General features: G+C 36.5%; 2 protein-coding genes across 3 annotated transcripts in view; both read right to left on the bottom strand.

Annotated features, from left to right (window-relative positions):
* Window positions 1–378: 378 nt before the first annotated feature.
* On the bottom strand, window positions 379–4,088 carry LOC143861352 (uncharacterized). The gene is made up of 4 exons (XM_077372280.1): window positions 3,142–4,088; window positions 2,690–3,099; window positions 1,432–1,757; window positions 379–702 (listed from the first exon to the last, which is right to left on the bottom strand). The coding sequence occupies exons 1-4, from the start codon at window positions 4,086–4,088 to the stop codon at window positions 379–381; spliced, it is 2,007 nt and encodes a 668-aa protein (XP_077228395.1).
* A 2,578-nt stretch (window positions 4,089–6,666) lies between these two features.
* LOC143861085 (endonuclease III homolog 1, chloroplastic-like) overlaps window positions 6,667–27,015 on the bottom strand; it is a 40,739-nt gene continuing 20,390 nt past the window's right edge. The window contains exons 3-9 of one of the 2 annotated variants that reach the window (XM_077371979.1): window positions 25,535–25,656; window positions 25,014–25,080; window positions 24,801–24,892; window positions 8,394–8,531; window positions 8,209–8,313; window positions 7,771–7,854; window positions 6,667–7,175 (exon numbers count right to left, since the gene is read on the bottom strand). In XM_077371979.1, the coding sequence (XP_077228094.1) occupies window positions 7,038–7,175; window positions 7,771–7,854; window positions 8,209–8,313; window positions 8,394–8,531; window positions 24,801–24,892; window positions 25,014–25,080; window positions 25,535–25,656 (746 nt within the window). In that variant the 3' untranslated portion in view covers window positions 6,667–7,037. The remainder of the gene's footprint in view (window positions 7,176–7,770; window positions 7,855–8,208; window positions 8,314–8,393; window positions 8,532–24,800; window positions 24,893–25,013; window positions 25,081–25,534; window positions 25,657–27,015) is intronic. The other variant, XM_077371980.1, reaches the window with a different exon arrangement.

Raw genomic sequence — 27,015 nt, 5'->3', positions numbered from 1 at the left:
ATACAAGCTATAGATCTCATTAAGAGTAATAACTCAACCTTACAAACGCTTCAGGATATCATGCTTGGGTTACACCATAGGGATGGACATTGAGATAAACTCAAAATCAGCATGATCGTCCACTAATTACACTATGACTTGTTTTTCCCATTGAAAACCTAGTTCTTGGGATCTTCAGTCCTTAGGTTGGGTATCCATCATAGGTAACCATTTACAAATGGGCTTTAGTCCCATTCCCCTCGATGTATTGCAGATTTTCTCCCTTGACAAGGCCTTAGTTAAAGGATCTGCCAAATAATCACCAGATCTCACAAAGTCAATGGTGACCGATCCATTAGAGATCAACTCTCTCACAGTACTGTGCTTTCGTCGTATCTGTCACGACTTTCCATTATAGTACTTATTATGTACTCTTCCAATAGCAGTTGTGCTATCACAGTGAATCAAAACAGCAGGAACATGTCTTTCCCAAATAGGTAAGTCAGATAAAAAGTTTCTCAACCAACTAGCCTCTTCACACGCAGAGGTTAGTGCTCTCAACTCAGATTCCATAGTGGACTGAGCAATAATAGTTTGTTTCTTACGTCTCCAAGAAACTGCACCACTACCAATAGTGGAAACATAACCAGTGGTAGCCTTGGAATCTTCTGACAAAGTATTCCAATCGGCATCACTGAAACCCTCTAAGACAGCAGGAAATCTCTAGTAGTGAATCCCATTATTAATGGTTCGTTTAAGATATCTCATGACTCTTGATATAACATTCCAGTGTTCTATATTAGGATTACTAGTATATCTACATAATATACCTACTGCATATGCTATATCAGGTCTGGTACAATCTATAGCATACCTTAAACTACCAATAATATTAGCATACTCTTTTTGATTAATACTTTCACCTTCATTAGAATATAGTCTAATACTGGGATGAAAAGGAGTACATACAGGATTACAATCAAAGTACTTATACTTTTTAAGTATCTTTTCTATATAATGAGACTGATCTAAAGATATACCATTATCAGTTCTTGTAATTTTAATCCCTAAAATTACATTAGCTTCTCCTAGATCTTTCATGTCAAAGTTTTGCATTAACAAATTTTTGGTTTCTTTAACCACTTTTAAGTTTGAACCAAAAATTAAAAGATCATCCACATATAAACAAATACTAATACAATAAGTATCAAAATACTTATAATATATACATTTATCACTTTCATTGATTTTAAAACCATTTGATATAATGACATTATTAAATTTCTCATGCCACTGTTTTGGTGCTTGTTTAAGACCATACAGTGACTTCATCAACTTGCATACTTTATTTTCTTGACCTGGAGATATGAAACTACTAGGTTGGTCCATATATATCTCATATTCTAGACTACCATTTAAAAAGGCTGTCTTTACATCCATTTGATGAATTACCAGATTATGGATTGCAGCCACTGCAATCAAAACTCTAATGGATGTAATCCTAGTAACTGGAGAGTATGTATCAAAGAAGTCTATATTTTCTTTTTGCCTAAAGCCTTTAGCAACAAGCCTAGCTTTATATTTGTCTATGGTTTGATCTGGTTTCAATTTTCTTCTAAGAACCCATTTACATCCTATGGTTTTAAATCCTGGTGGTAAATCTACTAGTTTCCAAGTTCTGTTTGACATCAATGACTCCATCTCGTCATTGATGGCTTCTCTCCAAAAGTCGGCATCTGAAGAGGACAAAGCTTCCTCTAAAGAAGAAGGATCTCCCTCTAAACTAAAGACATAGAAATCAGAGCCAAAATCATTGGCTATTTTAGCTCTTTTACTTTGAGGTTTGCCCCAATCCTAGGCTTGGTACCCCCACTATCTCCAATAGTCACAGTACCCCCACTATGTCTAGATTTAAAAGGAAATTTATCTTCAAAGAATTCAGCATCCACAGACTCTACTATTACATTGTTCTTAATGTCTAAAAACCCATATGTCTTACTTGTAAGTGAGTACCCCATAAAAGCACACTTTATGGCTCTACTTTCTAGTTTGGGTCTCTTAATATCAGGAAGCCTTACATAGGCTAAACAGTCCTAAACTCTAAAATAACTCACATTGGGTTTCCTATTTTTTCATAATTCAAAAGGTGAGACTTTAGTTTTATAATTATGAATTCTATTAAGAACATAGCAAGAAGTTAGAATTGCTTCTCCCCATAAGTTAGAAGGGGCTCCTGAACTTAGGAGTAAAGCATTCGTAAGTTCTACTTGTGTTCGATTTTTCCTTTCTGCAACCCCATTTGAGGCGGGGGAGTAAGAAGCAGTTGTTTCATGTATAATTCCTAATGACTTAACAAAGTCAGTGAATTCAAATGACTTATATTCACCTCCTCTATCACTTCTTAGTCTCTTAATCTTCCTATTAAATTGGTTTTCTACCTCTAATAGGTATTCCTTAAACATTTTTAAGGCTTCACTCTTATGTCTAATTAAATAGATGATTGTATACTTAGAAAAATCATCTATAAAGGTTATAAAGTATCTTTTACCACTACGGGTCAAGATAACATCTAATTCACATATATCACTATGGACTAAGTCTAAAAATTCTGAATTCCTTTCAACACTTTTGAAAGGTTTTCCAGAAATTTTAGCCTTACTACATGTTTCACATTTTTTAAAGTCTTCTAATACTACTTTAGGAATCATACCTGGTACACTCATGTTATGTACATATTTTCTGTTTATATGATACAGCCTAACATGCCATGAATTAACACAGGAGAGCATGTAAACAGAAGAATCACTTTCATTCATTATTTCAACATTCAGTTTGAACATTCCATCACATGCATATCCCTTACCAATAAAGGATCCAAACTTGGTTACAATAAACTGGTCAGATTCTATGGTTTGTTTAAAACCAGCCTTGTTAAGAAGAAAATTAGAAACTAAGTTCTTCCTCATGTCTGGAGTATGAAGAACATCCTTCAGCATCACTTTCCGCCCTGAAGTGAAGCAAAGCTTAACGTCCCCAACACCGAGTACCTTTGTAGTATGCGAGTCCCCTAGAAGCACCTTCTTCTCATTATCTGCAGGAGCATATGTCTTGAACCACTTCCTGTCAAAACACACATGATGAGACGCACCAGTGTCGACCTACCACCCTTCAGATCCTCCAACGATATTAACTTCAGTGATCATAGCCACAAGTGGCTCTTCTGTCACGTTGGCTTGAGGGAATGGCGCATTCTTCTTACGTCGACACATCCGTGCAATATGACCCTTGATACCACAAATAAAACACACAACTTTGGAATAGTCATTCTTTTCAGAAGTTGTGTTTTGGTTCTGACGTTTAAAAGTACCCCGGTTTTGGTTCTGTTGCCTTTTCTTCAACTTCTTTTTGGGCTTCAGATTCACTTGCGGTTTCTGGTTTTGATTATTAACAACAGAAATGGCATTCACATTAGTTACATTTTCAGTATTCCCTTCTTTCTTATCTTGGTTACGGTTTTCTTCTTCGATCCGAAGATGAACAAGAAGACCCTCCATCGATAGTTCTTTAGTTTTATGAAGAAGAAAATTTCTAAATTCTTTCCAAGAAGGGGGTAATTTTTCAATCACGGCTGCAACTTGAAATTGTTCACTTATAGTCATTCCTTCTACAAGGGTGTCGTGAACAAGTTTTTGCAACTCGTGGGTTTGAGAAATCACCGTCTTCTCATCCACCATATAATATCTAAAATACTTACTAACCGCATATTTCTTAAACCCAGCCTCTTCTGTATCGTACTTCTTTTGTAAGGCTTTCCAAAGTGTAATGGAATCTTTGCAGTCACTATAAAAATCATATAGTTCGTCGGAGAGGCAATTTAGAATGAAATTTTGGCAAAGGAAATCAGAGTCTGTCCAATTCCTTTTCATGACAGACCTAACGGGTTCAAGTTCTGATCTCCAAGGCCTTGGGTTATCTAAAACATGGGCTACTTTCTTAGTGGATAAATAGAAAAATATTTTCTTCTTCCATCTCTTAAAATTAGCACCACTAAATCGAAAAGGCTTGTTCGGATTTGAAGAATCCGACATAAGCTCATCATGGGATGCCATATTTTAGAAAGAGGAAAAACAGAAACGGAAAATCACCTTAAAATTGTTGTGAAATTTTCCTGTAAATATAAATAATATGGCGTACCTGATTACTGATTTCTGTGAACAACAAAAAAGTGAAACTGATAAGTAGAACCTTTTCGATGCGGCGAGATGAGGCACGGACAAGGTCGCTCTCTTTAAGGTGATTTTGTGCCTCTGTGGAAAAACCACAGGTGCAACAGATCCGAACGCAATCACCCCCAAGATACAACAGCCCGACACACCGTCGCTATCTCTCTGAAGTGCACGATCAGACAGATCTGAACCAGACAGTGAACACTCCAATTGCCCAAAAAACAAAACAGTAGAGAAGAACAGAAGAAGAGAGCACTGTTCTGTTAAGAACAGAAACAGGAAGCAGTAAAATTGTGTATCTAAAAACGATGGAGAAAGTCTGTTTTTAAAGGAAAAACGTGTCTGTTAAAAGACACCCGTTAAAATTAAGAAACACATCAAAAAACGTATTCCGCTTAGAAAAGAAACTAAAAGACACAACCCTTCGTGTATAAAAAGATAATTATGTTTAGGAAAAACCCAAACCCAAACCCACCCGCACCCCACCCAGACACGGCATTGGCGCACGTGTGTGTTTTTATTTTTATTTGTTGTTCTTTGTAAAACTCGCAAGGCAAACAAATTGAATGCCCTTGAAAGGCCCAAGCCTTTATCTCAACACTCCCTCTTTATATGGGTGTGGGAATCTTTCTCACTTTCCCATCTATGACTAAATTTCACAAGTGAAAAGAGAGCACACTTCAAAGATTTCAAATTTTTAGTGGGAAAAGAAAAAAAAAAGAATCAATCTGAGAACTTCAAATTTTGGGTGGGAAGTTCAAAAAGAAAAAGAATCTTTTCAAAAAAGCAAAAGACTATTTTAAAATTTTTGTATTAAAATACTAACAGCTCATGATTTTGACTCCCATAGTTTCTTTTGCATCTCATTCGATAAGAGCATTGTCGTGAGCTTCTCTAAATTTACCGTATCATTACCATACAAATAGAGTCAAGCAAAATCATATTATCTTCTTCCTTCAACTTTTCATCAACCTTGTAGAGTTGATCTACTATGCCTCTTGAAAGGCCCAAGCCTTTCCCTCTACACTACCTCTTATATAGATGCAAAATTTTCTTTCAAACTTTTTGGAAGAGATGAGAGCATCCTTCAAATATTTGAATTTGAGTGGCAAAACTCCAAACTAAGAAGAATGAAAAAAAAAAAAAAAAAAAACTCACTTTTTATATGAAAATACTAACACCATGTTTGTAGACACACTGGGTCCATATCAACACTACGATGGTTTTTCTTAAGTAATGATCAGTCAAAAAGTTTGTCCAAGTTTAGGAAGGGAAATGATACTAGCACCACAATGTTTTTATATAGCTGCACTAAACCATCTTGTCTTTTATTTACAGAGCTGTCAAAGGCTATTACAATTACCAAAAAGCTCTCACAAGCTAATTAAAAAATAAAAGAAAAGCTGGGTTAGTGCAATTATTAAAACATGGTTGTGCTACTATCATTTCCCTTTTAGGAAATCAAAAATACATTTTTTTTAGAATGGATTTGCTAGGGACAGTCGCAGAAGGCATTTTGGGACTTACTGTTGCATGATAAAGCAGCCACATAGGGTCAGATTTGTCTCATTTATTTAATTCATCCAAGGTGGCTGCTTTCTCAACAGCCGTTCAGAAGGAATTGCACATACAGAGATTTAAAAAAATCTACGAAAATGAAAACATTTACTGTACTTCTTATTAATATGAAAGAATTGAGTTGCCAAATGCCTGTGATGGTACCTATAGAGATTAAAAAAATTTCTACGAAAATGAAAACCATTACTTGACTTCTTACTAATATGAAAGAATTGAGTTGCGAAATGCCTTCCATGTATCTATGTAGCGAACATTTCTTGTAAGGATGTTAAGACTGTAAGTACTGCAGCTAGTACTTTTTTATTCTTGGTTATGCCAATTTTAAGATGGGTCTGAATTTCCATTTCACCTTGGAAGGTAGTGATTTTGCCTGTTCATTTTCAGTAAAGATTGGTGGATCATGACTAGAACATGCTCATTTGTAACTCCTCTTAACTTATGGATGCTGTGAAAGATGTCAACGTTACCCTTCTCAGAGAGACGTTGCTACACACTATGGTATAGTGAGCCCCACATTAGACTGATCTGAACCATCCACTTGATAGACCTTGCTTTGGATCTTAGATGGCTAAAAAAGAAAACTACTTACAGGCAACAGTTCATATGTTGAAAGTTAGGATTGATGATATAAATGAATTTTTGGCCACATGAGAACCAACACAAGGCTGGTCAAATTGACAGTTCAGATCAATCGAAGGTGGGACCCCACTACACAATAGTGGTTGGCCTCAATGTAATACAATGAGGTTGCATCCTACTCAAGCATTCTTCATGCTTCATATTTTGAGAGCTTCCGGCCTTCTTTTTTTTATGTCATTGAGAGCTTCCTGCTTAAAACACCAAAATCCACATAAAAAGAAAAGAAAACATTGCAGGATGATAATGAAGGGAAATATTGCATAACCTTTCTTATATAATTTAACCTTTGGATCACAATTCCATTGAAGTAATACAATAAAGGGCCTCGAACTCTGATAATTCCATTTACAGAACATATTGAACTAGTTTCAGTCCAATGATGATAAGCATCTTTTCTTTAGTGCACAAATGAACAATACTCAACTCAACTCAACTCAACAAAGCCTTTGTCCCAAACTAGTTGGGGTCGGCAGTGCACAAATGAACAATACATATATAAAAAAATCAGAGTACAAGGAAACATGTCAACTAACATTGAGAAGCTTTTTTTATTAAATAAGGATTTCAACAATGAGAAAAGTGAGGATGCAGTAAGTGATTTTCATCATGATTTATTTACTTTGGGCTGGACTTCTTTGTTTTAGATGTGGGACTTGCTGCAGACTCCTTGAAAGCAGATGGACATAAGTTATTTACACTACACTCTCCACAGCGAGGTCTGAGGGGAGTACATACTGTCTGTCCAAACACAACCTGCAAATCATAAACATGATGAACAAAATTCTAATAAACGACAATATAAGATGATGGTAGGCACATTTTTTCCCTTAATACAGCGGAAAGAAGAGGGTTAAAATTAAATTAAATTAAATTAAAGCTACATGGAGCACGCTCTGATGAGCCCAGACGTCATGAATGGTTTAAATTTAATGATAGAATGTGAAAAGGTTGGAACCCTATCAAGTTCCACTCAGTATCTATATAATGGGTTTCGGTCTGCCTTGACTGTCTTACCTTCAACAAGAAATGCTATGGGGAGTGGAACAACACCCCCACGCAAGGGTATTGCACATATGAAACGGCCATATTGCCTAAAAAAAGATCAACATGTTTAGTCCTCATGACATGGCTATTTTCTTATGCACATCCACCTTAAAACTGGGGCTGTCATGACTACCCGTAGCACTCATTTTAGACTGTTTCTTTCGACGTAAAAATGGGCGTAAAATTTGTTTTATGTTACAAAAATGAGCATATAACAAATTTTGCGTCGAAAGAAACGGAGCCTCAATGACACAGAATATAACAAATAGGTATTCACAAGCTAATTAAAGGGTGTTATTTGTACCAATAATCGGTTGATCGCGACCCACTCTTCCTTCGGAAGCCATGACTGCAAAGATACTCTCGTTTCCTCCGGAGACGATGTTTTCTAGCAAAGTGGGAGGATTAAACAATGATATCATATCTTCCTTGTATATCAAGAAGGTAGAAGTTTAAATACATGGTTAAACTATTTAAGAGGACATGGGATCATTAGACATGTGAACTTTGTTACCCATGCATGCTAATATTTTCATCTGACCTGGCAATGTCACCCATTTTGGGTTGCCTAGTAACCATGGTTTTAAATTTCAGTCAGGACCCAAATTTAAAACCGAATCCGAAATTTAAAATTTTCGGATAAAATTATAAGATTTGCACTGAAATTTCGTTTTCAGCTGAGGCCGAAACCGAAACCGAAATTTCAAACCTTGCTAGTAACATGATATATGTAAAAGCATACCTGTTGTGTGCCTACCCGGGATACCCACCCGAGACGATTGCAAATACGATGCACGTGTGTGTCTACACATATCCCTTGAACATTATTCCATCCAACATTCATAACCTACGGCATAACACAATATAGAAAATTCAGGGAATGAGACCAATAATTTAATGTATGGAACTGAATGAAACTGATCATACCAGGTGAGCCATCTTGGGACCAATTCCTGGAAGCAAGAGTAACTCCTCTAAAGAACTTGGTATGTCCCCTTCATACTTTTTCAGACAGATCTCTGAAATTTTCTTCAAGTACCCTGCCTTTCTCGAGTAAAATGCGACCTAATTGTGAAAAATAACAGAGTTGTTAAACTAATATCGAGCTATAATGTAAACACAAAGAGAATCTGAAACCCATTGGAAATTATTTAGATTCAACATCAATCATTCTTTAAAAAAATCATATATTAAACCATAGTTGCCGGAAACTCCTTGGGCAGGTGGGAAACCCGTTTCCTCTAAAACGTGTTTCTCGCGGGTGGGAAACTCGTTTCCCATAAAACGTGGGAAACGCGTTTCAGAAACGTTTCATAAACATGATAAAAAAAAATTTGGAGAAATGTTTTTCGTGTTTAAATCAACAACACCACATATTTCGTGTTTCCTTGTGTTTCATGTGTAATGTTTCTATCACTGAAACGCTTCTAATGCGGTTCCTAAGACATTTCTCATACGATTTTCTATCATTTTCTCGTTTCCCCTATATTTTTTCCCATGCGTTTCCCGTTTCCGTTTCCCGAATTTGTTTCCCACCCTGGTAACTATGTATTAAACCATGAATCCTACATTCACTAAGAAATGGAATAGTGTCAAAGTTGTTAAACTGATATCTTCAATGAAAACACAATGTTTGGTTGCACAAATGCTCGGCAGTCATTGGAATTTCAAATGCCAATGAATGCTGATTCCTTGTTTGATTGCCAAAATTGCAATGAAATTTCTACTTGACTCCCCGACATGTTTCAGACATCATTATTGCTTTTTCCGATGTGGTGCTCAGGTGGCACTAATGTCCTCCCTGTTGGTGGGAATGTTGAGAAGATAGAATTCTGTAGAGTTGCTTCAAGGCACGTAATCACTTTCCTTAAGACAAATTTTGCGCCCACCAATTGTGTGCAAAGGAGATCCACAAATTGCCTCCAAGATACAATGAAGCTTTGTAGAAAGATCCTACAGATGTTTGATGACACTTTTGCACAAGTGGAATCAAACCCAAAACGCCTCTTTAAGAACTTCGAGCCTTAGAGAAATCACTAAAACTGTTTCTGCAGAAAATAGTGTTTAGGGCACTGTTTTTGTGTAAACTAAACTTTGAGAAAACAACAAAGAAGTAGATTGCAAGAGAAGAAAAAGAATACAGCACTAACTGTTTTTCTGTGTGAAAAGACAGATTTATGCTCCTTTTATAGAGCATTTGATGTCTATTCATTAATTGAAACATCACTTCAAGACATCTCTTGGATTGTGTTAAAAGTATAAAAGATAAAATAACGCCTTTCTCCAAAAGCTTAAGCTTTTGGAGAAGTTGGTTAGTTAGCATGGTATCAGAGCCAAAGGTCTCGAGTTCAAACCTTCCGGATAGCAAAAATCCACATGCGATGGTCAGCCCGAAGTGGGACCACAAGTGCCACGTGTTTGCCAAGTGGACCACACGTGCGGGGGAGTGTTAAAAGTATAAAAGATAAAATAACGCCTTTCTCCAACAGGTTAATCTTTTGGAGAAGTTGGTTAGTTAACAGATTGGTTTGAATAATGACCATTCGATCGCAACTCTTTGCGATTTAAGTGTTTTGGATCATCCACAAAGTGTCCCTTGTGTTTGAAAATCATCCATGACTGTTGGGAAGCAAAAGACATGAAAGAAGTTTGAAAAACGAAAGTGAAAAGCCATGTCTATTTTCTTCCAACGGATAGATTTTCGAACATCCGCGGTCGACCGGGTTACCGCGGTCGCCCGTCGACATGCTTCTGGACATTTTATTTTTTTTCTCGATCCATAGAGCACCTTTCTGGAAATCGTTTACATTTCCAGCAACCAATCCACGGTCGCCCGAGAACCCCCGGTCAATCGGCCCTGTTTGAAAATTGTTTTTCTCTTTTAAAAATAACTTGCGAAAATTCATTTAATTTTCCAATACCATTTTGAGAATCTCTAACAATCCCCCACCATTTTCAAAATGAAAATAACTTTCTCATCAGGTATTGGAAACCTTATGCATAAATGAAGATATCTCTCGATTTAAACCTTTACTTAGTGAAAACACATCAAAATTAGCTAGAATTGCATAGTAGACGTATCTTTGAACTAGCTATTCTACTAGGCTAACCAGACACATCTTCACACATAAGATTTCGTCTTTATAGGCAGTTTCTAAGAGTCGACACATGTATTGGCCTTGTGTCTATATCTTAGTTTCACGAGCGCTCTAGAGACTAGCCAAGTCTCATAGGAAGCGGCACCACTCCCACACTGGGTCTCTAAGAAACAAACATGCATAACTACTTCTACTATGGAAGCAGAGTTTATAGCCTTGGCTGCATGTTGTAAAGAAGTAAAATGGCTTAGGAATTCATTATTGGAAATTCCGTTATGGCCTAAACCAATGCCATCGACTTATGTCTATTGTGATAGTCAGGCCACACTATTAAGAGAATATAATTATGTTAATAATAGTAAGTCTAGACATATAAGACTTAGACATGGTACTATAAGAGAGTTACTAACCAATGGTATTGTAACTATTGATTATGTGAGATCAAGCCAAAATTTGGCTGATCCTTTAACTAAAGCTCTTGCAAGAGATTTGATGTGTAAAACATCAGTAGGGATGGGGTTAAAGCCATTAACCAATAGTCACCAATGATGGAACCTTGACTCAACACTTGAATAAACATCAAGTCTTGAGTTCAATGAATCCAAGCACATCATATTGAGTGATTGCAAGCACTATAATATACATTATTTTCATCTCAAGGTAAAGTGCTAATGAATCCAAGTACATCATATAGAGTGGTTGCAAGCACTATAATATACATTATTTTCATCCTAAGGTAAAGTGCTTGGTACCACCCACTGGTTGATGTATGGTCTATACGCTCAGTTATCCAACTAGCATCAATGTATCCTTCTATCGTTGTTGGATACCCACTATAACATAAACCATATTCCATAGTCCTCTATAAGTATCTAAATACTCTATATATTGAATTCCAATGTGCAAAACCAGGACTACTGGTAAGCCTACTAATTTACCGACTGCAAGCCTACTAAGTTTACCTACTGCAAATGCTATGTCTGATCTAGTACATGTCATAGCATACATGAGACTACCAATGGCACTAGCATACCCTAGTTGGGAAATGATCCTACCATGATTAGGATATACCCTCCTACTATGATCAATAGGTATTGAAACAGGTGAACACTCAAAATGGTTAAACCTTTTGAGCACATTTTCTATGTAAACAGATTGGGTTAGAATCAAACTATTGTCATTCCTTATGATTCTTATTCCCAAGATTACATCTGCTTCACCCATGTAACGACCCGATTTCCATGACCAGATCGCTACAAGCGAACCTGCCAAAATACCCATAGTATTTTTATTTTTTTTAACAAACCATCTATGAAACTTATACAACTGCCATTCTTATTCCATAACTAAAATGTTCCTTACAATAACATCGACATTTCAATAACATGTTCTACTAAATAAAATCCAAACTAGAAATTTCTTAAATAAAACCGAGACGTCGACGAAGGTATCGTCATTTCAATTATTTCTCCCATCGCTCTATGCTCCTAAACGTCCTTGTGCGCAAACGCACCCTCGTGGGCATCCTCTAATCCTGGGGAGAAAACAACGTCAAGCAGAGTGATAGTAACCTGGCAGGTATGATAGTTCAATCTAAACAACAGATCAAGATCCATATTTATTTATCAATTCAAATAAACTGAACAAATACTTTTCCAACATGATAATTTATAGAGATTTTCTAAACCAGAATAAGAGAATTCATTTTAAAGAAATACAACTACTTGCAAATTTAAATATAAGAAGATCATTTTTAAAGTGAACAACTTACTTGAACGAGAATAATTAACTAACAACCAGAATAATTACAAATTCGTTACGTTCTCATTATAACGATTTAATTTAATTCCCAGGGCACTCCAGCTCCCACTAGCTTGTTGCCCTTGCCAACACGGTCGATTCCGCGGGGACTTATTACGATAGATCATACCGCCTAGGGACTCTTGGTCTCCGTAGGATTCCGACATCAACTTGGAGTTGCACGGTTCTCCCAAGTTGTATACCTTTGTTTACGGGGATAGCTCAATGGCTTCCCATCACCCTTTCCCATTTCTTCTTTGGGTATTTCTTAAGTGTACATACGGCTCCCACGTTATTTCATATGATTAACAAGAATACAATTTAAACTGAATATTTTCATCAGAATTCAGAATCCATTTCAACATATAATATAAAAGACATAATTTCATTTATTTATAGAATAACTTATAATCAATATAAATCAAATACTTCACCATTCTTTGTTGGATAAATTAAAAGCCATACGAGCAAAGTTAGGTATCACCTGCCTTGTAAAGACCTCGGATGTATATATTGGGACGGCCTCTAAGTGAGAGTGTGAGGGGATTCAGCCTGAAGATAAAATCATATCCATGTTCTTTTAAGTCGATGTAAAGAATTGATAAGGGGTTGAAAAGTCTCAACGCACACAAGGGTTTTGAATTGATGAAATAATTTAACTTTGTGTGACGCTCCAAGATAAAACAGCCAAAGTTGGCTCCAGTCCACGTGCACTCGCTGACTGGTCCACCCAGAATCACCGTAGAACTGTGCTCAGATCAGAACGGAGGAAAGGAAGAAGACAAGCAGAAACTTTGATGTTTTCTGTAAAAACTATATCTCCAATGGTGCTGTTCTCTTCTTTTTATAGATGAGAATATGACTGTTGGAGGATAATTAATCACTATTAAAAGACTAAAACGTTTCTCTTTTAATCACCATTAAAAGATAAAAAACGTTTCTCTCTTAATCACCATTAAAAGACAAAAACGTTTCTCTTTTAATCACCATTAAAAGACAAAAACGTTTCTCTCTTAATTACCATTAAAAGACAAAAACGTTTCTCTCTTAATTACCATTAAAAGACATAAACGTTTCTCTCTTAATTACCATTAAAAGACAAACGTTTCTCTCTTAATTACCATTAAAAGACAAAAACGTTTTTCTCTTAATTACCATTAAAAGAAAAAAAACGGTTTTGGTTTTGAAAACACACCACAAGCACATTCACCAAGGTCTTGGGTTCAAGTCCCCACATATGCAAGTCTTTTGCTTTAAAACAAGAGAGGGAAACATAATTTGAATCTTCCCTCCAAAAATTTTTAAACAAAAAAAGAAAAAGCATCTTTGACTTTTCAAATCTTTTTATTATTTTGTTTAAAAATTCTAACAATTCAGTCTTGAAATTTAGATCCATCGATCCAAAGCCTAAATCTTAGGGTTATTAAAGAAAAGTTAATCGCAGTCATTACAATCTACCCCCCTTAATTGAATTTCGTCCCCGAAATTCCGCTCTTTCTTATTCCAAGCAACATATTGAACTATCAGTTATGATGTAATTAAAATTAATTATCTACCTTTCAGTTACTGCCACTGTCGTAATCGTCATCCTCGTATACGTCCAGTACATTACCGAAGACTGACAATCTGCGGCGTTTGCTGGTGACCTCGTCTTCAGAATATGGGGGTGTCTGATCACCGATTGAGTAAGATGATAAGTTGATGCTTTCTTGTTTGATAGTAACAGGTTCTTCCTCAGGATCCTCTTCCGGGTCCTCCTCTTCTGAATCCTCTTCTTCAGGTTCCTCTTCTGGATCCTCCTCTTCAGTTCTTGTTCTTCAGGTTCTTCCTCGGAGTCAGAGGAAATTTCAATAGGTTCTATTTCATTTGCTGCAATCATTTCTCTCCTTGCAATTTCTTTTAGCTCACGATCCCTCTGCCTATCCCATAGTCTTGGTTTCAACATACATTTTCTAGCTGTCAACTTTGTACGTGCCATCCTGAAATTTCAAAATTTTATGACAAGGTTGTCAGAGGTTGCAACATACCATCTAAAATATCACCATTCTTAAGGAAAATCTTCATAATTAAAAATATCTTTGTTGATAAGATCTCAATGTATTATGTTCTCATCATCTTCAATTTTCATAACATACTCATAAATCATCATCCAAAATTTTTATAGACACGTAGAAAGCAATCATCAAATTTTCTTTGTAGCATATCATGTAGAATTAAATCGTCAAAGTTTTCTTTATAGTACGATGATACTTCTAGGTACATTGTTAGTTATCATCCCAATTCATGACAGATTTATGATCATCCATTTTTACTTTGCGAGTCCTAATTATGATTAAAGTCGATTCCTCGTGCAATCCACCTAAACTTTTAACTCCCTCGAGTTATCCTCAAAATCTTCCTTTTCAGGTGATCCTAGGCGTAAAAGATTTAACCCTTCCTTCCAATATTGATCAACATCTTACTTCTTAGTTCCTTAGCTCCATAGATCATACGCTCTTACTGATCCAAAATTCCGATGTATTAAGCACTGCCTTGTAAACGTTACTAACTTTCTAATTTAGGTAGACATTCTACCCCCAACGATCCCTTTTTCCCATAATCCAGGCTTTTAACGAAATTTCCAACTAAATATAGCTGTAAATTGTAACAGGGGTAATAATTTTAAGAAATCATATAAGTAAATTTCTGACCTTCAGTCGCTCCATCCTGTACCTCAGTGTCGTCGTTGACAAGGGCGAAGAAACGCCTCTCAGTTCCCGGCGGTGCGTTTTTATCTTGGGCCAGAGGACGGTACTGATTTCCTCTTCCCTGGTGTTGCTGCGCTGGCTGTTGTTGTGGCGGAGGTGGGCGGTTTTGATTATAAGTTGCTGCCTTAGGACAGTCCCTCCTCCTGTGATTAGGGTCTCCGCAGTTAAAACATACTGTCATGGTCCTCCAGCATTGCCCAGCGTGGATCTTTCCACAGTGGGGGCACAAGTTCTTTGATGGTGGACCACTATCCGTTCTCGGCTTTTTGGGTGGAGGTTGCTGACTTCTGCTAGTAATCGACTGAGATCTATCTACTTGCATAGATTTTTCGCAGTCTTCTGCCACTTCTGCCTTCTCACATGCCTCGGCCAACGTTCGTGATCCAAGGTTAATAATACTCGCCCTGATGGAAGGGCGAAGGCTGTTAATAAATTTTCGGACTCTATCAGATTCAGTGGCTGCGTAGCCGGGTGCAAAGCGTGAAAGTTCTCTAAATTTGGCTCCATACTGAGCCACAGACAAGATTCCCTGTTTTAGATCAGCGAATTGTCCCGCCAAATGATCCCTGATGCGCGTAGAAAAGAATTGCTCGTTGAAACGGAATTTGAACTGTCCCCAAGTTCCCGACAAGACTGCGGGATAGTTCTGAACCACAGTCCGCCACCAGACACCCGCCTCTCCCTTTAATAGGAAGGAAGCAAGACGAATCCTTTGCACGTCGGTGCAGTCAATTACAGTAAAGATCCCTTCTATTTCTGTAAGCCAATGGTCTGCAGTTAAGGGGTCGCCTGTCCCATTGAATTCGGATGGTTAGCAATCTCGGAACTGACGGTGCACCTGTGAAGCATTGTCACGGGGTCTCGGCTCCTGACGAGTCCCAAGGCTGGCTGCAATAGCCTGAAGGGCAGCTTGATTAGCCTCTTGATTTGTCTTGAGGATTTCAGCCAGTAATTGCAGACCATCTTGATTCTTAGTCTGAGTTGGGCTCTGAGTATTGTTGTTAGGTGCAGGAGCTTGATTAGCATTGCCAGTTATCTTCCTCCTTTGATACATCTATAAATATAAAATAACATGGAATGAGGAGAAAACTATGGGTCAGAATGAAATCTCTTCATTTCTTAACTAAAATTTCGAGGTACCATGAAGTCTCTAATCGTGTGTTTACTTACTAAAGTTTTTAGAGTAGTTCTCCTATCTCGTTCAAATTCTCGGTTAACTTAAAGGTGTGACATATCATATGTCACCTATTAGCTATCTAACCCAAATTAACGACTCAACCCACAAGCATCAGGTTCTCCGTAAACCCGGGCTCTGATACCACAACTGTAACGACCCGATTTCCATGACCGGATCGCTACAAGCGAACCTGCCAAAATACCCATAGTATTTTTATTTTTTTTAACAAACCATCTATGAAACTTATACAACTGCCATTCTTATTCCATAACTAAAATGTTCCTTACAATAACATCGACATTTCAATAACATGTTCTACTAAATAAAATCCAAACTAGAAATTTCTTAAATAAAACCGAGACGTCGACGAAGGTATCGTCATTTCAATTATTTCTCCCATCGCTCTATGCTCCTAAACGTCCTTGTGCGCAAACGCACCCTCGTGGGCATCCTCTAATCCTGGGGAGAAAACAACGTCAAGCAGAGTGATAGTAACCTGGCAGGTATGATAGTTCAATCTAAACAACAGATCAAGATCCATATTTATTTATCAATTCAAATAAACTGAACAAATACTTTTCCAACATGATAATTTATAGAGATTTTCTAAACCAGAATAAGAGAATTCATTTTAAAGAAATACAACTACTTGCAAATTTAAATATAAGAAGATCATTTTTAAAGTGAACAACTTACTTGAACGAGAATAATTAACTAACAACCAGAATAATTACAAATTCGTTACGTTCTCATTATAACGATTTAATTTAATTCCCAGGGCACTCCAGCTCCCACTAGCTTGTTGCCCTTGCCAACACGGTCGATTCCGCGGGGACTTATTACGATAGATCATACCGCCTAGGGACTCTTGGTCTCCGTAGGATTCCGACATCAACTTGGAGTTGCACGGTTCTCCCAAGTTGTATACCTTTGTTTACGGGGATAGCTCAATGGCTTCCCATCACCCTTTCCCATTTCTTCTTTGGGTATTTCTTAAGTGTACATACGGCTCCCACGTTATTTCATATGATTAACAAGAAATACAATTTAAACTGAATATTTTCATCAGAATTCAGAATCCATTTCAACATATAATATAAAAGACATAATTTCATTTATTTATAGAATAACTTAGAATCAATATAAATCAAATACTTCACCATTCTTTGTTGGATAAATTAAAAGCCATACGAGCAAAGTTAGGTATCACCTGCCTTGTAAAGACCTCGGATGTATATATTGGGACGGCCTCTAAGTGAGAGTGTGAGGGGATTCAGCCTGAAGATAAAATCATATCCATGTTCTTTTAAGTAGATGTAAAGAATTGATAAGGGGTTGAAAAGTCTCAACGCACACAAGGGTTTTGAATTGATGAAATAATTTAACTTTGTGTGACGCTCCAAGATAAAACAGCCAAAGTTGGCTCCAGTCCACGTGCACTCGCTGACTGGTCCACCCAGAATCACCGTAGAACTGTGCTCAGATCAGAACGGAGGAAAGGAAGAAGACAAGCAGAAACTTTGATGTTTTCTGTAAAAACTATATCTCCAATGGTGCTGTTCTCTTCTTTTTATAGATGAGAATATGACTGTTGGAGGATAATTAATCACCATTAAAAGACTAAAACGTTTCTCTTTTAATCACCATTAAAAGATAAAAAACGTTTCTCTCTTAATCACCATTAAAAGACAAAAACGTTTCTCTTTTAATCACCATTAAAAGACAAAAACGTTTCTCTCTTAATTACCATTAAAAGACAAAAACGTTTCTCTCTTAATTACCATTAAAAGACATAAACGTTTCTCTCTTAATTACCATTAAAAGACAAACGTTTCTCTCTTAATTACCATTAAAAGACAAAAACGTTTTTCTCTTAATTACCATTAAACGGTTTTGGTTTTGAAAACACACCACAAGCACATTCACCAAGGTCTTGGGTTCAAGTCCCCACATATGCAAGTCTTTTGCTTTAAAACAAGAGAGGGAAACATAATTTGAATCTTCCCTCCAAAATTTTTTAAACAAAAAAAGAAAAAGCATCTTTGACTTTTCAAATCTTTTTATTATTTTGTTTAAAAATTCTAACAATTCAGTCTTGAAATTTAGATCCATCGATCCAAAGCTTAAATCTTAGGGTTATTAAAGAAAAGTTAATCGCAGTCATTACAACCCATGTCTTTCATATCAAAGTTTTGAGACAAAAATGATTTAGTACTTTGAATATATTCAATATCTGTACTAAATATTAACATGTCATCAACATATAAACATATTATAACACCTTTATTACCTTCAAATTTACTATAAATACACTTATCTGACTCATGTATTCTATAGCCATTTGATACTAAGACTATCAAATCTTTCATGCCATTGCTTAGGGGCGTACTTAAGGCCATACAAAGATTTGATTAGTTTACAAACCTTATGCTCTTGTCCTGATAATATGAAACCTTTTGGTTGTTCCAGGTATACTTCTTCATCCAATTCACCATTCAAGAACCAATTCACCATTCAACAATGCAGTTTTAACATCCATTTGGTGAATATGAAGTTTGTATATGGAAGCAAGAGCTATCAAGACTCTAATGGTAGTAATCCTAGCAACTGGTGCATTAGTGTCAAAGTAATCAATATCGGGTTTTTGTTTAAACCCTTTTGCAACTAGTCTTGACTTAAACTTCTCTATTGATCCATCTATTCTCATCTTCTTCTTGAAAATCCCCTTATAACTTATTGGTTTTGACCCTGGTGGTAGGTCAACCACAATCCACGTCTTATTTCCCATGATAGAATCCATCTCGTTATTAATTGCTTCCTTCCGAAAGGCAGCATCTTGTGACTTTATGGCTTCTACTTAGGTTTGAGGATCACTTTCTATGTTTAAGTCTAACATGATCGAAGTATGGAGTTTTTCTCTTCTTCTTTCTACTAGATAGGTAACAAAATTTGGATCAAAACTCTTTTCTATTCGATCTCTTTTACTTCTTCTTATTTCACTAGTTTCTCCGACTTCTTTTTGAAGTTCTAGAGGGGGGTCCATGGAAGTACTAGATTCAACTTCCTTTAGAATAGAAGTAAATCTATTTTCATAGAAAATAGCATCTCTTGACTCAACTATAGTGTTTACCTCAAGAAAGTCATTGGGTACTATCACTAGAAACCTATAGGCCTTACTATGAATGGCATATCCTAAGAAAATACATTCAATACCCTTATCACCTAACTTTCTTAACTTAGGCTTAGGAACTTTAACTATAGCCCTACAACCCTAAACTTTAAGGTAACTTAAGTTTGATTTTCTTTTCTTCCAAAACTCATAAAGAGTTATATTAGACTTCTTACTTGGAACTCTATTCAAGATGTGACAAGCCGTAAGTAAGGCTTCACCCCAAAAACTCTTGTTTAAACCAGAATATACAAGCATTGCATTAACCATTTCAGTTAAAGTCCTATTTTTTCTTTCAGCTACTCCATTTTGTTGTGGAGTATAAGGGGCGGTAGTATCATGAATAATGCCTTCCGATTCACAAAAATCAGGAAAGTAATATTCACTACCCCTATCGGATCTTAAGCACTTAATATTTGATCCACATTAGTTTTCAACTTCAGTTTTATACACCTTAAACTTTTCTAAAACCTCATTTTTGTGACTAAAGAGATACATAACAGTACTTTGAATAGCCATCAATGAAAGTGACAAAGTACTTTTTGCCTCTTCTAGTGGGGACACTATGTGTATCACACACGTCACTATGAACTAGGTCTAACAAGTTATTATTCCTATACACTTTAGGAAATGACTTTGTAATAATCTTAGTTTGCATGCATATTTTGCATTTGTCTACTAAGTCATGTTGATACTCAGGAATCAATTCTAACTAAACCATATCATCCATTTTCCTAGTATTAACATGTCCTAAGTGACTATGCCATAATGATAAAGAAGAATCAACAATATAAGCAAATACATTCACTTTATTAATATTCAACTTAGACATTCCTTCATACATATATTCCTTCCCTACAAAGGTACCCCCTTTAGAAAGAATAAACTTGTCAGATTCAAACATAAGTTTGAAGCCATTCTTGTTAAGAATGCTTCCAGACACCAAATTCTTTCTTACTTTTGGTACATGATAGACATCAGTTAGAGTGACACTTTCCATATGTGAATTCTAGTTCCACCTTTCCTCTTCCTTTGACTTCTGTTGTCGACGAATTGCTCATGTAGAGCACACTTCCATCTTCAACTATTTCATGAGATGAAAATAGATTCCTGTCTTTGCAGACATGTCTCGTCACACCCGAGTCAATCCACCAATCATTGACATCTTCAAGGACATTTGCCTCTGAAATCATGGCCACAAACTTTTCTTTGTCTGTTGGTGCACCCGACTTCTTATCTTTAAGAAGTCGACACTCACTCTTGTAATGGCCAGGTTTGCCACAATTGAAACAAGCCCCTTTTCTTTTCTTGTTCTTATTGAACTTCTTTTCAGGATTCTTGTTTCTCTTCCGATTGCCTTTCCCTTGTTGGTTCAATTCCTTAACATTTTCCACCAAATGGATTTTAGAGGATAGAGGTTCATGCTCTTCTGTGTTATCTCTTATCCTTGACTCTTCCTCATTCCTAAGGCATTGAGCCAAGTCTTCAAGAGACATTTCCTCTTTCTTGTGCTTAAGACTTTTTCTAAAGTCTTTCAAAGTTGGTGGAAGTTTGTCAATTATCGAAGGAACAATGAAAGAATCATCAAGAAGAATGCCTTGCAAATGTATTTGACTTACTATATGTTGAATTTCATGCAATTGATCAATGACTGACCTATCATCCTACCATGCGGAAATTCAAAAACCGACTTACAGTAAACTTCTTGCAACTTGCATCTTTCGTCATGTATTTTGCTTCAAGTGCATTCCAAATCTCGCCCGTTGATTCCATTCCTTGATATATGTCAAATAAAGTATCTGACATAGCGTTGAGGATGTGTCCTTTGCAAATGTAGTCGTCTTGTTCTCATTTCAGCCTTGCACGAGCCTGCACTAGAGTTTCATTTTCAACTGCCACCAGCTTTGGGGTTGCGACAACACGGACCACTTTGAGCGAAGTGAGAATGAAGTGCAACTTCTTCTGCCACCGCTTGAAATTCCCTTTGTCAAAACGTTCAAGTTTGACAAAATCTTGAGTCATTTGACGAATCGAAAACACCATTGAAGCACTCAAAAACAACAAAATTTGTCTTAAGATTGTTGGTGGGAACGTTGAGAAGATAGAATTTTGTAGAGTTGCTTCAAGGCGAGTAATCGATTTCCTTAAGACAAATTTCGCCCCCACCAATTGTATGCAAAGGGGATCTGCGAATTGCCTCCAAGATACAATGAATCTTTGTAGGGAAATCCTACAGATGTTTGATGACACTTTGCACAAGTGAAATCAAACCTAAAACGCCTGTTTAGGAACTTCGAGCCTTGGAGAAATCACTAAAACTGTTTCTGCTAAAAACAGTGTTTAGTGCATTGTTTTTGGGTAAACTAAACTTTGAGAAAACAACAAAGTAGGAGATTGCAAGAGAAGAAAAAGAATACAGCACTAATTGTTTTTCTGTGTGTTTGGAAAGACAGATTTATGCTCCTTTAATAGAGCATTTGATGTCTATTCATTAAGAGAAACATCCCTTCAAGACATCTCTTGTTTTGGTTTGAATAATGACCATTCGATCGTACCTCTTTGCGATTTAAGTGTTTTGGATCATCCACAAAGTGTCCCTTGTGTTTGAAAATCATCTATGACTATTGACGAATCGAAAAATATGAAAGAAGTTTGAAAAACGGAAGTGAAAAGCCATGTCTATTTTCTCCCAACGGATAGATTTTCGAACATCCGCGATCGCCCGCCGACATACTTCTGGACATTTTATTTTTTTCCCGATCCAAAGAGCCGCGGTCGACCGCCCATACCTTTCTGGAAATCGTTTACATTTCCAGTAACCAATCCGCGGTCGCCCGAGAACCCCCGGTCTTAGTTGTAAATTCCGTTTCGGTCATTTCGGTCGAAACTTTTCGTTCACACAAATAATATATTAAAAAAATGAGAAAAATCCAAAAAAAATAAAAAATCAATAGAAAAAGATGAAAAACTAATAAATAGTCCAAAATATGTGTCCCAAAAGGCATATTTATTACTTAAACACATAAAGTCTTGCACAAGTCCAACTGATAGTCTGATACATAGAAAAACATAAAAAACCAAAAAGAGCCGTTCCAGGCTATGAAGCACGGGTACGGGTGCGGGTACGACACGACACGGGTATGTGGGTACGTGATTTGCCAAAAAAACCGGGTGCGGTACGTTCGGGTACGCCGAATATAATAATATATTTTAATATTTTAGTATATATTTATAAAAATTAAAAAAAATAATTATAGAGCAATCAAATAACAATAACATCACCAAAATTGAAAATTCTAATATTACTCTTCATTTCATAAGTGATTAAGTTCCATATTTCATAACATGAGGCATCAATACATCATTCATTAGAAAAAAAGTCTGTCACCAGTGTGTTGACCAGTGCCTGATAAGATGAATAATTTTTAGAGGCCAAATTATGAGATTTTTTTTACCGGACTTTTGGGATTTAATAATGTTAGGACAAAATAAATTTTATGAATTTTTAAAATTTGAAAAATACCCCACCGTTTGGAAGTTAAGAAAGTTAAAATTTTGACCTGACCATTTTTCTTTGAATTTTGTACTAGAACTGAAGAGTTGACTTTTTTTCCTTTTAGATTTGGGTGTTGAAACTATTTTTAATAAATCCAAAAGGGGGGTATTCCGTTATTTACATGTAAATCTTAAGTAAATGGACAATAAAATAGTAAAGACATTTTTTACATGTAAATATACCGAGTATAGGAAAGTAGAGAGAAGTACAGGAGAGGAAAGAGAAGCAGCAGGAAGAAGCAGGACGTGTCGGGTACGCGTGGTGCGCACCAGGTTCCAGGGGCATTGTTGTAAAATTTGCAAAATCCAGTCAAACTAGCCGTTATGCACGATTCCGGCCGGAATGGAGAATTTCGTCTATTCCGGATTTCGGAAAATTTCGTCCGGAATGGAACGAAATTTCCACCGGTTCGTTCCGGAATTGTAACGAAACCGGTTCGTTTCGTCCATTCCGGACGAAACGAAACGGAATTTACAACAATGCCCCCGGTCGACCGGCCCTGTTTGAAAATTGTTTTTCTATTTTAAAAATAACTTGTGAAAATTCATTTAATTTTCCAATACCATTTTGAAAATCTCTAACACTCCCTACTCATCTTCCAACCAAATTCTACCAAAATGATAAAATATTGGTAGAAGAATAGTGGAATAGGTTTTGTCTTTTCTCTCTCTCTCTCTTCACTCTATATTGGTAATGACACCCTACTTTTTTCACTACTCTCTGAGCCACCCCCAAACCAAACATGGACAAGGAGAATCTGAATCCCATTGAAAATTATTTAGATTCAACTTCAATCATTCTTGAAAAAAAAAATCATATACGAAACCATGAATCCTACATTCACTAAGAAATGGAATAGTGCAGGTTTTCCTGATTGGTAATAGTTTTGTAGTTTTATCTTATGAAATGAATCAAATGTGAACCATATCAATGATGTTTTCTCTCCAATGCCTGTTCTAAGCTGGATGATCATTTAATTCACAGTTCATACTTTTCATACTATAATGAAATGCTGGTACTGCAACAGTGAGATGTGTTAGAACTTAGAATATGAGAAAACAAATGACATGGTTTATGACTCCATTCAGTCTAACCAGTCTACTTATGACTTTGATTTGGTTTGATAGTGCACTTATAATTTTATGATTTGACTCTTTTTAGAGCAACGATATACAGTCATCATGAAGTCATCTTATATAGTGAAGCTAAGAGACTTCCACCAACAGGGGATATCTAGACCGCAAGTCAGCTTGTTTAGTTTTCCTCCTCTATCTCACATCAACACATACCCATACTCATGTTACATAAGTATCAACTATTGGGCTACATAATCAGTTCTGCCATGGATCTAATTGCTGCCCCGTGATCAAGGTTTGAAAATTCAGTTTCGGTTTTGGTTTTGGCCTCAGCCGAAAATTGAATTTCGGTTTCGGCTGAAATTTCGGTGGAAATCTTATAATTTCAGCAGAAATTTTTAAATTTCTGTTTTGGTTTTAAATTTCGGTCCCTGCCAAAATCTGAAATTTCGGAAGTGAAATTTCAGTTTTCGGCCGAAATTTAAAACCATGTCCGTGATTATCAGCATCCAAATGATGCAAAGAATGTAAGCTTAAATTTCTGTTTTGGTTTTAAATTTCGGTCCCTGCCAAAATCTGAAATTTCGGAAGTGAAATTTCAGTTTTCGGCCGAAATTTAAAACCATGTCCGTGATTATCAACAGCATCCAAATGATGCAAAGAATGTAAGCACAGTTGGACTTTTTAAGAGTTACCTCGTAAGATACATACCGGGTAGATCAAGCTCTTGATTTTTGCTTCGTCAGCATTAACAATGGCATTGGCAACCAATAAACCATCCTGAAAGAGCCGCTGCACTGCTCCTGCAATCCTAATTGAATTAACCAAATCAACTTTGTAACTACAAAAGAAATGGAAAACATCTATGTTTTCCACGAATACTATGTAGTAAGACAGCAAAAATGACATGGTTTTAGAACTCGCCATGCGTAACTCCCTCTTTGGTTTGGCTTGATAGGAGTGAACCCACCAAAATTGCAAATCTTCTTTCCTGATATATAAGGATAAAGGACTATGCACTCACTACTAAGCATTTGTAATTTGGAACTCATGGGAAATCTCTAGATGAAAAACTATAAAGTGAAGAATTATGGCATCACATCTTTATTTTGAAAATATCCAAAGAAAGATAATGCAATATGATTTTGTTGAAAAAACTGATCTATTTCTTATGCTTATGACAGCTAAAATATTAGGCTGTGTATTATATATAGTTAAATTGCATTTCTATGAAGCACTGCAAGATGTTACAATAGAGAAAACATTCATTTTTAATCATAATATAGTAAACATTCATAAAAGATATAGAACATAAGTTCCCAACTTATCTCATGTTTGGAACACCTGACTTTTCACAAACCCTAAGGAAGAATTGATTAAAATGACAACTACTTGCATTATCTATGAATACATATCTACCACCAAATGAGAGGCTGTTATATTACCTTCGGTGGAAGAAAGCTTCCAGCTTTCTCAAATAATCCCATAGAGTCTACAGAAGCATCTTCAGGAGACCTCATTTGCCGAATACCTTCGAGGACTTTTGTCCATTTAGCCGGAGGATTCACTGTCTCAGATGAAATGGATATCAATTAGAAAGTTTATCTTCTTTGTATGCAAAAACCATCAAAATCATTTTCCAGCTGATAGTAACAAGTTACGTTTTAGAACTCATTGACTGACTCAGAACTTGGTTGCAAGTCAATTTAGTTTGGCTGGATTCAAGCAACTCCAAACTCAGATTTTATACCAAGAGAATTGTAAGTCAGGATCAAATATACCAATTTTCACAAAAAAGATGTGAGTTGGACGAGTCAAGATCGGAAAAGAAAGACTTTATTCCATAGTTGCCAAAGTGGGAAGCGAGTGCTAGAAGCTGTGAAACAACCAGTTACTCCAAAAGCTTAAGCTATTGGAGAAGCCGTTATTTAATCTTTTTTACTTAAACACTCCCCCTCATGTGTGGCTCCTCTTTTTAGGGTTGGCCTACACGTGGCACGTGTGGTCCCTCTTTTGGGTTTGGCCATTGCATGTCGATTTTTGCCATCAAGGAGGTTTGAACTCGGGACCTTTGGCTCTGAGACCATGTGAAAGAACCAGTTACTCCAAAAGCTTAAGCTGTTGGAGAAGGTGTTATTTAATCTTTTATACTTTAACAGGAGCGATGCAGGAAGCGAAATCGAGAAGCGAGGGGTTTAAAAAATGGAAAATGCGGGAAGGGAAAAAGTCTTAAAGAAAATAGAGAGAAAATGTGTAGAAAGCGTCATTGAAAGTCAACATGAAGTTGGTTAGGGAAGAAGGGTTAATATAGGTGATGATTACAAGTAGAAAAGATGACTTCGTGACTAAATAGAATTACTAGTTTTAGGAACTTACAGTTCCACATGTTTATCTAATGTTGAGTTTTCAGTTTTTGGAAAAAGATCCACAGTTTTCATTTGAAACTTAAGATGAGTTTTCATGTTTTAAATGCAGTCTTTTTTTCCAATAAGATCCTTCAGCATTATCAAAAGGAGAAAATATTCTTTTAGGAAGAAATAATCACCTGAATAAAAAGCATTCTCTTGATTAAGAGGAAACACATAGGAAGCGTCTGGGAGCGAGCTTCTCCTAAATTTGGAAAACGAGAAGAACTTAGCTTCTGTAGGGACCCGAGTAGAACACACGGAAGCAATGTGGATAATCTTGCCCCTCCACGCAACGGCAATGTCGGAACTACGAGATCTTCTCCGTGGAATTTCACCGTCCTCGGAGGTACACCGGGTTACAGAGATCTGCCCCAAGGGAATTTCACCGTCCTCTAGGGCATACCAGGGTTACCACATGATGCAGCATCTAATCATCTATTCATATCCCAAATATCTCTCAAGAGAGTTATTCGGCAATCTGCATATATGACAGATTATATTTCCTCTTAACTGCCATC

Source organism: Tasmannia lanceolata, unplaced genomic scaffold (genome assembly GCF_043159265.1).
Source record: "Tasmannia lanceolata isolate RefF3 unplaced genomic scaffold, GAP_Taslan_0.1 ptg000037l, whole genome shotgun sequence".
NCBI classification, from domain to species: Eukaryota; Viridiplantae; Streptophyta; class Magnoliopsida; order Canellales; family Winteraceae; genus Tasmannia; species Tasmannia lanceolata.
Note: the sequence above shows the minus strand (reverse complement) of the source record. Positions and strands in the feature narration are given on the sequence as shown.

Bases quoted from the DNA above. Each gene is read 5' to 3' on its own strand.
- LOC143861352 (XM_077372280.1), bottom strand. From the start codon at position 4,088: ATGGCATCCCATGATGAGCTTATGTCGGATTCTTCAAATCCGAACAAG. The intron at 3,100-3,141 runs GTAGGTCGACAC...GTGTTTTGACAG, and splicing joins GTTGGAGGATCTGAAGGGTG to GAAGTGGTTCAAGACATATG. The intron at 1,758-2,689 runs GTATGATTCCTA...TCTTTAGTTTAG, and splicing joins ACATAACATGAGTGTACCAG to AGGGAGATCCTTCTTCTTTA.